A 12,548-nucleotide genomic window follows, 5' to 3' on the forward strand; every position below is an offset into this window, starting at 1 on the left:
AAGTGCGGTAGGACAGGAAGAGCTAGCTAGTTGTTTGTGCCGAAGTGAATTGGCTTGTAATTACATCGAACTGAAAGATAATGAAAATATTCATGTTTTTTAATTGAGAAAGAAGCTATTTGAATGAATTCAGCCTGCTTTATTACTCAAACACTTTGTTGAATCGCATGACGAGTCATAAAAGGACAGATTTAAGTAACTTCACTGCGAACCCAGCCCCAAAATGACAACATCAGTGTTTTTCGGGTGTACGTTCATTGCGTTCGGCCCCGCTATTTCTCTGTTCCTCTTTACCATTGCCAGGGACCCACTAAGAGTAATCTTTCTCATCGCTGGGTAAGTTATATATATTCTTTCAACATTGCGTTTATCTAACAAATGCTACCTAGCCAACTAACGTTAGTTTCGCGAATACGATTGTGTTGCGGTGCCCGGCAGGCGACTGCCTGTATCGCTAACCAGAAACTTAACTGAAGCAAACATTACGTAGATGATCACGACAGTGGCCCATTGCTAACGCTAAATAATAGTGAGGCGTTGCACTAAGTTTTTTTGAATATGTATGTTCGAGTGAGCTAAACAGTAATAATCATAGTTTATTTGCGATTTTTTTTCAAACGATTTGCGTCTGTATAGTCACTGAAGCATCGAAGCGCCATAGATGTATTGAAGTGAGATGCTGCTGCTAACACTGCGAGAGGTGCTATAGCTTATTTATCACAATACATAGCTTATTTGTTATCTGTGGTGGGCCAAGGCAGCATTTAGCTACACTTGATGTGCGCCCAGATCCCCGCAGATAATCCCGTGCTCTGTTTCGGACTGTCACGCACGATAAAATGGAGTAAATTCTGTAGCGCTGTGATTGGTTTGTCTGCCAAGCCTCGGGGGCAGCTCACATTTACAATCGTATGAGAGTATTGTGACTAATCTAGACTACAGCAGTTCACCACTGCAGTTTAGCTGTAATGAATTTGAATAAGACTAACATTGGCAGTTATAGCTGAACTTTTATGATCTAAACGCTCAACTACAGATTTTAAACATCCAGGGAAGGTTTTTTGTGAACGTCTGAGAATTAAGTTATGTCATGATTGTATGGGCTCATGTACTTCCATCCAGACAATGGCCCAAATATGAAATTGAAATATATGGGGCTTTTTCAGGACATGACCCTTACTTTTCATCCAAACAAGAATATTCCATGTGCTTCCCGCCCTGCAGCGAATGTAAGAAAACAGTACTTGGAGTCCACTGCCGGTTGATGCCTTTGGCTGTGTGTACTTTACAGGGCCTTCTTCTGGCTGGTGTCCCTGCTGCTGTCCTCGTTGGTGTGGTTCATTGCCGTCCAGATCAGTGACAAAAACAATGCCTCCCAGCAGAAGGGCCTGCTGATATTTGGGGTGGTGCTTTCTGTGCTTCTGCAGGAAGCCTTTCGGTTTGGATACTACAAACTGCTGAAGTAAGACTCTCCTTCTTGAGCCAGGCCGCAGCACAAAACAGCCCTAGTGAATGGGTGTAATGGGAATGTAGCTTCCCACTGCATTAGAAATGTACTGCCGTCACCCAAGAATTCAGAAACCCATAACCCTTTCTGACACATCTGTGTAATTAATTAAAACTTAACAAACTTAACTTAAATTTTTTTTTTTTGAATATGATTTTTTCTTGATTAATTACCGAATGTATATTGTCACTTCCTTATTTATCTGTCATTTTTAAACCAAATTATTAAAACATTGTGTTTATTTCTAGGAAAGCAAATGAAGGCCTCCTGGCTCTCAGTCAAGAGGACACCATGCCCATCTCTATGCGTCAGCTTGCATATGGTACGTGAAGTGCAGCTACCGACAGAAAATTTAACAGGACACAGAGATCTCAACAGGTTTGATGATGTATCTGTGGGCGGTACAGTGGCACAGTGGTTAGCACTGTTGCCTCGCATGTGGGGAGTCTGCTTGTTACTCCGGTTTCCTCCGACACCAAAGGAGAAGTATTTCAGGTTAGGTATACTCCTGCCATTGACCTTGACCAAGACGCTGGCTTCAGAACTGGAGTTGGTCCCCAGGCACTGCACTGTGGTTGCCTATTGCTCCTAAGTAGCTAGGATGGGTCAAATGCAGAGGGACAATAATCCTATGGGGTCAATAAAGTATAACTAACTAAATAAAACTATAGGCTAATTCTCATTAAGATAGATTGAAGTACTTTAAGGCAGTCACCCTCTCCACAGATCAAAATCTAGGCCTAGTCCTGATTGTACCAGTGAAGAGAGTGGTTTGGAAGTCTCACGATGGACAAGTTATTGGCCATAGCAGTGTCCAGGGTAGGAGGGGTCTCAGTTAGCGGGATATTCAGGCACTGGCAGTCAGCAGGCATTAGCCGCACAAGTAGTGGAGCCCTCCCACTCAGTGACTGCACAGCTCAGCTGGTGGAGGGCAGATTCAAATGGCTGGCTGGTTCTAGAGCAGAGTCTAGCGTACCCTCTTCTGAATTGTCCAAAGATGTTACAGAGATAGGACAGGCTTACAAATGCAAATGTGCTAAATTTTGGAGAAAAGGGAATACAAGTTAGAAAAAGTTCAAAGGAAAATGAAAATGGACAGGAGGAGAGTGGCCCACATTGCAGTTGATTGTGCAGTTCCACATCGAGTTAATGACGAAATAAAGTGCTGATGGATCAAGGGAACTGTGTTTATATAAGCCTGACGGTCTTTATCTCCTAGTGTCTGGCCTGGGGTTTGGGTTCATGAGTGGAGCATTCTCAGTGGTCAACATCCTGGCAGACTCCCTGGGTCCTGGTACTATTGGTATCCATGGTGACTCCCAGCACTACTTCATATCATCAGGTAATGTCCCAGTGTTCCATTCACCTTTGACTCCGAAAGGCCTATTCAAAAACATGTTGCTATTTAGTTCAGCAGTGTCATACATGTAGAAGAACAAAATGGAGGATTGTTAAAAAATACGGATTTAGCCTGTTTGTTCATGTGCTTGTTGGAATTTTGTAATGCAATCCGCTTTCATGTTTCTAATGAGTCAAAAAGTCACTTCTCCTTTTGGCTTATTTCACCCTTTCTGCTTGAATGTACAATGAACAAATGCCTTGGTGCAAAACAGTTCTTTCACATTCTTCTGAAGCAGATTGATTGTATGGCATTTGGCCACTAGAGGGGGTAGATTGTAATGCATGTCACGTTTAGCCTTATGCACTGGCTCCTTTGTGGCCGTTCGTACAGTATATGTTAGTGTTACTTTAAAATTTTACCGTTCACTTAGGAAGTTGCTAGTACCCTGTTTTAATGACCAAACTATTTAGTGGAGGTGTTTTAATTGAGTGTCATGGGAACTGCTGAATGAAGGTACTTGATGGCTGTACTGTGATTGGCTACTGCTGTTTCATCCGCAGCCTTCATGACGTTGGCTGTCATCCTGCTGCACATGTTCTGGGGTGTGGTGTTCTTTGAGGCCTGTGAGAAGCAGAGGTGGCTGTCCCTGGCTGTGGTGATCGTCAGTCATTTGTTGGTGTCCTGTTTGGTAAGCAAGGGTCTTGAGACCTCATTCACGTCACTCTCGCTACTTTCTGTAATACTTTGATCCCAGGCTTCTGTGATGAACCTCTTTTAATGTTAATGCAATCTACCCATATGCTTTTATTTTGATATATAAGTTGAGGTGGGATAAGGCGCATGGTGAAGTTGTATTGAACGTTAAATCAATAGAAGCCTAATGATGCCTCCTGTTCCCTCTTGTGCTTTTCAGTCATTTATGAACCCGCACTACGAGGGCAGCCTGATACCAGCCTACATGATCATGTTCCTGATGGGAATGTGGGCGTTCTCCTGCGCCGGGGGCTCCCTCCGCAATCTCAAGCTCTGCCTCACCTGCAAAGACAAGGACTTCCTCCTGGCTAACCACCGGCCCAGATAACAGCCGAGGGCTGGCACAGGGACACTTTACAGAACTCAGAGCCAGAACAAAAAAGAACTCTTTGGGTGTGGTCAAGACCACACCGGTTCAATGTAATCATCTTCTTTTTGGGTTTTAACACACACGTGCACACACACACACACGCACACACAAGCATTCACATTCAAAACTTTTATCTTCTGGGTACGTATGTAGGTAGTCAGGCACTGGAAGCGGGGTGCTGGGTAGTGTTGGAGCAGGAGAGGACCCGGTGTGAGCCGTACCCCACATTCAAAACTTTTATCTTCTGGGTACGTATGTAGGTAGTCAGGCACTGGAAGCGGGGTGCTGGGTAGTGTTGGAGCAGGAGAGGACCCCGGTGTGAGCCGTACCCCTCCTCTACTCAAAGCTGGAACCAGGCTAGCGCAAGCTGGAGCTGAAGCTGGGTGGCCATGTAACACAGCTGCTTATCCTCTGCATTAACCATAACCCGATCTGTAGAAAACATCACACTTGACTGCTGGCTTCTGCCTAGAATGAGAGGACTGCCTCGACTCGGTCGGCAGTGCAAAAATCGAGGGCCCACCAGCCCCAAAACACTAGACTCCATATTATTTCTGTCTACCTCTAGTTATTTGCTGTGACTGGCAATGGTGGCATGCTCCTTCTCTTCCTTTCGATATTGTTCCCTCGGTTTTTGCCAGCAACAGAAACGTCGCAGTGACACAGCTTGCTGACTCCACCCACAGATCGCTCACTAGCGGTATCCGCAGAGCTTACAGTTACGCCGTGGGTTGAGTTGTAGCGGGTCAACACGGTGAACGGGGCAGTCGAAAACTACCTGACCCGAGCGAGATGGTCTGGTTCCAGCTCTGCTGTGGAACTGGGGTATTGGTGATGTCTCCCCTTCTCTGGGGATGCTCCTGAGAGGGGGCAGTGTGGCAGCAAGATTCAGTTTGGGGGGGTTAACCTGTGCCTGCAGGCACAAAGGCCTCACAAACTCTGCAGGGCACTGAAGAGGAGGGGAGTGGTCCCGAACCAAAGTCTCCAAATTTTAATTCTGGTTTTCTCTTCTGCTTGTGAGCAGCATTTGTGTCGTGATGGCTCGTTGTAAAGATTTAGTTGGATGTTCCTGTGGAGGAAGTACTCGGCTGCTACCATGTGAATTGAGTCATCCTATCTCTCCCTCTGTTTTTCTTTTTCTTTCTTTTTCTCCTGCCCCAATTTTTTTTTGTGCCTTCTTTAGCATTAAGCAGGTCACCAGGACTTAATATTCCCTACCCGCTTTGTGTACCTGGTTGTCCCTAGCAACCAATCTCATACCAAGTACCTCAGATAACTGTATTTAAGCTTTTTCTGTGGTGACCTACCATTTCACTACCCCCACCTCCCATTCATTGTTCTATTCTCCTTAACGGGTGTACCCAAAGTTTGCATTCTTACATGGGCTAGAATTTTCATGGTTGCTGATGGTTGTTTTCTTACTTCTCAAATTGTAGGCGTTTCCCGCTCAAACTGCTGAATCGTAGTGTGTAAACTGTTAGTCTCTGATATTGACAATGGTTAATTTTTTTTTTTGAAATTCTGAGCTTACATCATGAGTAATGAGTACATGGTTTGTTTAATTACAGGGGGATGCACTAAGCCACTGTCCTGGTGGGTTAAAAACATCTATAAAATGTATGTTTTGGAAGAATGTGGCTCAGTGTTATTTAGATTAGCTTGTTAATTATGATGTGCTTATTGGATTAGTGCTGCTAATCTGTAGCTATGGTTTAATCGCATTACCTCAAGGGTTATTATGATCAGTTGGATGGGACTACTGTTATGATTCCAAAACTCCTTGCACTATCCGGTAGTGACAGTGAGCATGAGGATCAATTGATTAATTAATAATACTTTTCGGGGTAAATATTTAAGCAGTTGTTTTGTGGAAAGAAGGCCCAGTTCAATCTAACTGCAATTTGCACAATCTTTAAATACATAATGATTTTATGTCTTATGTTTTTGTTTCTCATGAAAAAAAGTTTTGCCCTTAGAATGTGTGACAAATATAAAGAACTAAATTAAAAATATTTAAATTCATAAAGTAAAGCTATAAAAGTGCATTGCAGTTAGATTGAATAGAGGCAAAAGATATCCTTTCACTCAATGTGAGTAAATGTCACTGAATTTTTCACTTATTTGAACTTGAGTTCAGACCATTGTGGATGTACCTGTGCAGCCAAGGTAGCAACTTTGTTTTACCTTTTGTCCTTATTTTGGTTTTATTTCAAAAAAAGAAAAAAATCTGTCAAGGCATTTATTAGGTTTTTCTTTTGTTGAAGAGAGCTGATTTGCTCTGTTGTATTTTGAACTGAAATGCCATTTTACAGTAAAAGAAAAAAATAGGTGCAATGTCGAGCTGTTGTTTTTAACTGTACATAGAAATCATTCAGAACATTCAGTGCAGGACTGGGCTTGATGACTGAGCAAAGTAAGTTTAGTCCTGAATTTGATTGATCCTGGCATCACGAGCCATTGCCCTGAATGAATATCCTGCTTTCACTGTCTGACCTCTGGCCTGCGGTGCCTGATGGAGGCCATTCCCAGACCGGAAGGAGCCAGACAAGCGCTGGGGCCCGGACTGGCTGGATCAGTATGCCATGTGTCTGTGAGCATGGAGATGCCTGAACAATGGTCATCGTCAGCTTGTCTGTACTCCACCTTATCCTGATGGTAACTGTCGAAGCAACAAGAACTGTAAAATTCAGCAATATCTCGCTCAGGCAAATGTCTCTGAACTTCGTCTTCTGTTATGCCTTTTGGGGGAAGCGTTTTGGTACAGCTGTGATTGAATTTAGCTCTCAGGGTCCATTTACACCGGTGTTGCCCGGTCATGCCGTGGAGGGCTGAGAGTATGCAGCTTTTCATTCCAGGCAATCATTTCACCTGCTGATTTCACTAATTAGTTCCCTACTCTCTGGTTGAAGGTGTGCTAATTAGTGAAATCAGCTGGTGTAGTGATTGGTTTGGGGGAAAAAAAACCCAGCATACTCCATGGCACATGATAGGGCACCACTGATTTACAAGATCCTTAAATCTTGGGATGTCTTGGGGAAATGGGAGCTAAACAAGATTCACTTAATCATTGGATTGTTTGATTTAAAGAATGTAAACTTGATGGCATCAAGAGGTTTTGCAAAACAAGGCGAGCAAGCCGAATACATTGTGCGCGTTTCTGACTTATTTCCTAAACTTGGGACTACGACTTGGACTTATACAAACCGGTCTTTGAGATGATTCTCATCGAATGTGTATTTTTCCGGTGCTTAGGGACCCTTGTTTTAGCCGCATTTTCAGTGAGTGTGTAAAACCAAACATCCCCCCCATGCCTGTGTCTTCTTGGTTACCTTTGTTCTTTTAAGATTAACAGTCACAGATTTTCTCTCATAGGAATAGTTTGTACTTGTGTAAATCTGGGTGGAGGGAGACTGTTGTGGTCTGGGTTTAGTAACACAAATGCCCAATAAACTGAGCTTGATTATATGCACCTGTTGTGGAAACGGACTCTTTTATACTGCCTGGAAGTAATGAAGACTGAAGTGAAGAGCCTCAGTCAGCAGTGACACGCAGGGCTTCCAGCTGAGAGCTCTGCACTGCTGAAGGTGCTACGTTATATTAATCATTAAAATTAGTTTAATTGCTGGCAGATAACATTCCTGTGGAAGCACCAGGATGCAGGCAAAATCAGTCATATCAAAAGCAGCAACAATGAAATGGCCATTGCTCAAGTGGAGCCACATATTTGTCTTTTGACCAACTGTACCTCTACAGTCAGTTTCTTCCACAAGTTCACCAACAGCTCCATAACAATTTTGGAATATTGTACAGCAATTAAGTGATGTGATGTCTAATAGGAACATTTGGCAAGGTGTTGTGAACTTTACTACAGATCTGAGTTAATTCATCAAACAGCCTATAGAGCCAGATAACCTAATGGCTTGTTTACAAGATGTCCTTAGAACATCTTAAACAAGCTTGTTTAGAAGAGGTTTATGCCAGGATAGGTGCAATAAAGAGGGACAAATAATCATCCTAGAGATGGGTTTTAATCTTCTGTAGCACATCTCCCTCATGGAATTTATTTGGTCAATTCTCAACAGGAAATAGGAGTTTTTGCTTTCCTAGTTGCAGAAATGCATTTGTTGAATTTAAATTTCCACAGGGCAAAAGGACATGGTTTATGAAAAAACAAAACCACATAATTAGACCTTCAAGCTTCAGGAAGTCAAAAATATTTAAAAGAGTAAAGAAATTCCCAAAAAAAGGTCAGATTTAATTAATCCATGTGCCTATGGTAGGACCACACCTCAAACAAAAGTAAATAATGTTACATCACTCCTCTAATATTCCCCACATTTGGCAATAACCAGAAAGCCTGTTAGGCACTCAGAAAATTAATACAAATATTCTAGAGTGCAAAAATGTACTACATTTGAATCGAAAACAAACAAATTGAATAGTAGGCCTTAAAAAAAAAAAAAAGTAAAAAGGTTCCAAGTCCTCCTGAGAGTAGAGATTGGACCAGAACCAGAAAGAAACAAACTCTTCCACATGCTTACCTTTCCCTGATTAATGAAAAATGGCCTATAAAGAAGCTTAATTACAGTTTGCACTAAAAAAATAAAATAAAACTCAACCAGGCTAGGCGCACTAAAGCAACAGCAACCAAGCCACACCCCAATCTGGCTGCAACACATCAGGTGCAGCACCTTCTTTAGTAGGAGCAGCAGCTTATGTAGGGCCACAGGCAGGTGAAAGCAATTAGGCCATGATCAATCATCACAAGATACCAAATCACCAGGGAGAAAGGAGACAGTAGTACAGGATCACCAGAAGGGGGCAGTAAATTCACCACCACATAACAATAAATAAGACCACAGGAACCAATCATCTAGCCGTGGTCCACAGATGCCATATGACCTGCATCAGGTGGTCAGTGCGACACTTAAGGTTAGGAACCTGGGCTGCAATCAGGTTACAGTTTAATTCAGTGAAAACAGCTTTGTACCGTTAGCAAGATGTTACCTAATTGCTCAGAAATATAAGGCATAAATGTGCTGTATGCAAAGAGCGAATGCCATATGCCAAAATGTACTACAGTCTGGAAGGGGATGATGAACAGTAGCTTCTGTGTGTTCCTGTTTAACAACCTTTACAAGAAGCACCTCATTAAAACAAGTCATTTGTTGACTTTATAATCTAATGGATATCAGCAATTAATGCTGGACTTTCTCCATTGTGGAGTCTCTGTCTCTGTTGATCTGTAGTATGCAATCCTGAAATTTGTGTCTCATTTTTTTTTCAACTTTTGAATCTTAACAATCTTTCAAAATCAAGCTTATTAAGTTTCCTGTAAGATTTACAAAAAAGTGCACACTAACAAATATTTGCCTACATTACAACAAAAAGACAAAAGGAATACAGCAACAACTTCTTTTTAATTATAACATCAATGTATTAAAATCAGAAAAAAACAATCTTAGAATGTACCCTGTATTCATCAAAGTTTCAAATAAATAATGTGAGTCAGTATTAAAAATCTTTGAGGTTTTAGTTATGCTCCTCCAGGCTTAATTCCTCAACAACACAATATGTAACAAAGGCAATAATAGTTAGCAGGGCAATACATTTAAACACATACATGTATTTACAGGCTACATGTATATCTCAGATCATTAGTAGATTTGCACATTGCTCAGACAGGTCAGTTACATTTGTGATTCCAGTTCGGCTCTGGAATCTTTAAGGAGGTAATTAAACCGGAATAAACTACATTCTAATACTGAGGCAGGCGGTGAGATCTGAGGGCCATTATCTGAAGCTTATTCTGTACTGTTGTTCTGTAGCGGGCCTTGAGGTACGAGCAGCTCCTCTCTGCAGTTCAGCAGTTGCTTGGTCTCATGACTGGTCAGGGGGAGCAGGGCCAGGGGTCAGCCCACGGCTCGCCTGGGGTGAACAAAGGCCCGGTCTGTGCATTATTCCCCCAGGCCTTCACCGCCCAGAACTCCGCACACTCTCAGGACAGAATAGAATCCAGGGGATTCGACAGATAAGAGATCCCCCATGCAGCACAGGGGTGATCTTCTCCAGGCTGTTGTCCTACAGAGCTGCACGTTTGGCCGGCAGCCTCCGCACCCTATCCGCGTGGACAGCGCTTCAGAGCCTGTTCCTCCTCACCTCTTTACATATGAATGCCGCAGGTTGTCTGCCGGCCTGTGCCCCACAGCCCCTCTGTGACTTTGAGATGCACTGCAGTTACTGATGAATGACTAGAACTGGAGAAGACAGAATGTCTCACTACCCAGAATAAAACTAAACTATGTGTCAAATAATACCACCACCACCACCACCACCACCACCACTTCCCCATCCTCAGTCAGCACAACCGCGGCCAGTAAGACTGAGGTCCCCCTGCCTGCAGCATAACAAAAGGAATTCCAGCTGGAACAGAACACTTGCCTTGTCAAACACAATCTATCCAATCCCCTTCAAAGCATTAGAGCTGTGCACCACCTTCCCCCCTCTGATCTAAGTACACACAATCAAACTTTGGTGTCAAAAGGGACACGTGTCAATTTAAAAAAAGAACAAGATCTTGTTTGTGCAGCCCAGCTGGAAGTTGAGCTGGGCACCATGAGCCTTTGAAGATAGTGTTTTTTTCTGTTGTTATCTGTTTTTCACTGTGGTTGCATTTGCTCTGGTGGTGAAGAGTTACACTTTGGAGATTGTTTCTTCTTTCTCGGCTGGCTTGTACATGATGTTCTTGGTCCTCTGCTGGTCTCTCTCAGCCCTGGGATGAGAGCACATGATTCAGGAAAGTCTTTTCACTGGAGGACACTGCATATGCATGGTGCTTTGTTTTGTTTTATATTACACTAATATTTTCGTATTACAACTTCCAACGATTTTATTCACCTATGTATTTCAGATCCCTCCCCTTCCATGCCATTCACATTCTATAGTTATTCTAGAGCCTAATACTTTCAGATTAACCCCATTCGGTGTTTAAAGCAGTCCCTCATTAGTCACCTTTAATTGGCTTTTCCTGTCAGCAGAAGCACAAACCTGATATTTGATATCTCCTGCTAAAAGTAAACACAGTGACTATATATCCCCTGGCTGAAAGTAAACAGGGTCAGGATTGATTACTACTTGATATGCATGCTCAATGCTCAGCATAATATGCATGCTCAGCTGATGCTGAATTTTTCAGAATACAGGAGGGACACGTCTGCTCACACATCTCCCATGAACCCATTTTTCTCAGAAGCGAAAAAAGTGGAATGGCAGTATCTGCCAACCAATGTGCTGCTGAGATCTGGGTTTCCTTCCTTCTGCGTAATGTCTTGTTAGAGTTGCTTTTCCCAAATGGACAGCCTCTTTGCACCATAAAGCCATTGCCTGGCACGTACCATGCTAGAAAAAGGTCACTAGTGGAAAGTTACCACCAAGTAACGCTAAGTGACGTCCCTAAGAAACTGCACTGAACACTCTCTGTGGTAGTGAAAATAGAATAAGGCTAAGAGGTTACAGACTTTAAAAAGAGACTGACACAACCACAGTGTGACCTGCTTGTTAATCTTCCCTGGAAGTCTTTTCCTTTCCTTTTTTTGTTTTTAAACGATGCAGTACAGGTTTTTCAACAAAAAAAAATGTTCTTGGCTTGGCAAAGTTTGTTTATGATATTTGTGAATATAATAGGCCTACTAAAGAGGCTGCACTAGTCACATTCTGTCTCATAGAAACTAAACAACCATATACAGTATGTTCTTATCAGGATATGTTCTTTTTTAGGGGTTTCTTTATTGTGACTCATTGCCTCACAGGGAATATTGTCATGTGGTCGTCTTTGGGCTTCTGTTTTGAAAAGTCAAAGCATCCATTTGCTGGGTAATAAAGTCACTGTGACAAACATGCTGCCTCAGTAACTGTCCATATGCTTCACCTAATAAGCAAAAAACTATTGAATAATCTGGCTGGCATGTTTTTCTATTTTTTTTCATTTATTTTTTTACAAAAAAAAGTAAGTAAAAGTAAGTAAGTAAACCAAAGAAAAGATTTAAAGAGCCAAGACAGGCAACAGATAAGGATTGTTTTCAGTTTGCTGATAACTGAACCTCATTAATGTTGGTTTTTTTTTGTTGTTTCAAATACTGTAGCTTTCATCTGAGAGCACTCCCGTGTCGTATGCTCTGGACACTCTGACATCGGGTCTCGGGGCTTTCAAGAGTACATTTTGCAACAAGTGCTCAGTGCAAAAGATTTCATTGATTAAGATGAGAGGAATACTTCTAGAAAAAGCTTTTGTAGGTAGCTGGCAGCTTAGGTTCTCATTTTCATGTTTTTCCAGGTGTATTTGTCTCATTCCATTGTATTGTATTTCTGTATTGTTTGATTTTACAGGAAGTTTTTGGCTCACCTTTTCTTCCGCAACAAACAGCAGACGAGTGTCACACTGAGCACAAGTCCCATCACCGAGGCCACTACAATGGAGGTCAGCATGCCTGCAAGGCAAGGGAGAGGTGAGGCTGATACTCAACAGCATCAACATGATGACACTATGAATGATGATACTATGAACATCTCCAAGCCTG

At 42.4% G+C, this 12,548-nt stretch overlaps 2 protein-coding genes across 3 annotated transcripts in view; one reads left to right on the forward strand and one right to left on the reverse strand.

Moving 5' to 3' along the window:
• Positions 1–4: 4 nt before the first annotated feature.
• aph1b (APH1B gamma secretase subunit) lies at positions 5–7,441 on the forward strand. The gene is made up of 6 exons (XM_064313179.1): positions 5–336; positions 1,292–1,462; positions 1,756–1,829; positions 2,727–2,849; positions 3,410–3,537; positions 3,763–7,441. The coding sequence occupies exons 1-6, from the start codon at positions 224–226 to the stop codon at positions 3,928–3,930; spliced, it is 777 nt and encodes a 258-aa protein (XP_064169249.1). The 5' UTR covers positions 5–223; the 3' UTR covers positions 3,931–7,441.
• A 1,932-nt stretch (positions 7,442–9,373) lies between these two features.
• The window catches only part of ca12 (carbonic anhydrase XII), a 38,221-nt gene continuing 35,046 nt past the window's right edge, over positions 9,374–12,548 (reverse strand). For both annotated transcript variants that reach the window (XM_064313945.1, XM_064313946.1), the window contains 2 exons: positions 12,374–12,458; positions 9,374–10,744 (listed from right to left, as the gene is read on the reverse strand). In XM_064313945.1, the coding sequence (XP_064170015.1) occupies positions 10,666–10,744; positions 12,374–12,458 (164 nt within the window). In that variant the 3' untranslated portion in view covers positions 9,374–10,665. The remainder of the gene's footprint in view (positions 10,745–12,373; positions 12,459–12,548) is intronic.

Source organism: Anguilla rostrata, chromosome 16 (genome assembly GCF_018555375.3).
Source record: "Anguilla rostrata isolate EN2019 chromosome 16, ASM1855537v3, whole genome shotgun sequence".
Taxonomy (NCBI): Eukaryota; Metazoa; Chordata; class Actinopteri; order Anguilliformes; family Anguillidae; genus Anguilla; species Anguilla rostrata.

Bases quoted from the DNA above. Each gene is read 5' to 3' on its own strand.
- aph1b (XM_064313179.1), top strand. From the start codon at position 224: ATGACAACATCAGTGTTTTTCGGGTGTACGTTCATTGCGTTCGGCCCC. The intron at 337-1,291 runs GTAAGTTATATA...TGTACTTTACAG, and splicing joins GTAATCTTTCTCATCGCTGG to GGCCTTCTTCTGGCTGGTGT. The intron at 2,850-3,409 runs GTAATGTCCCAG...TTTCATCCGCAG, and splicing joins GCACTACTTCATATCATCAG to CCTTCATGACGTTGGCTGTC.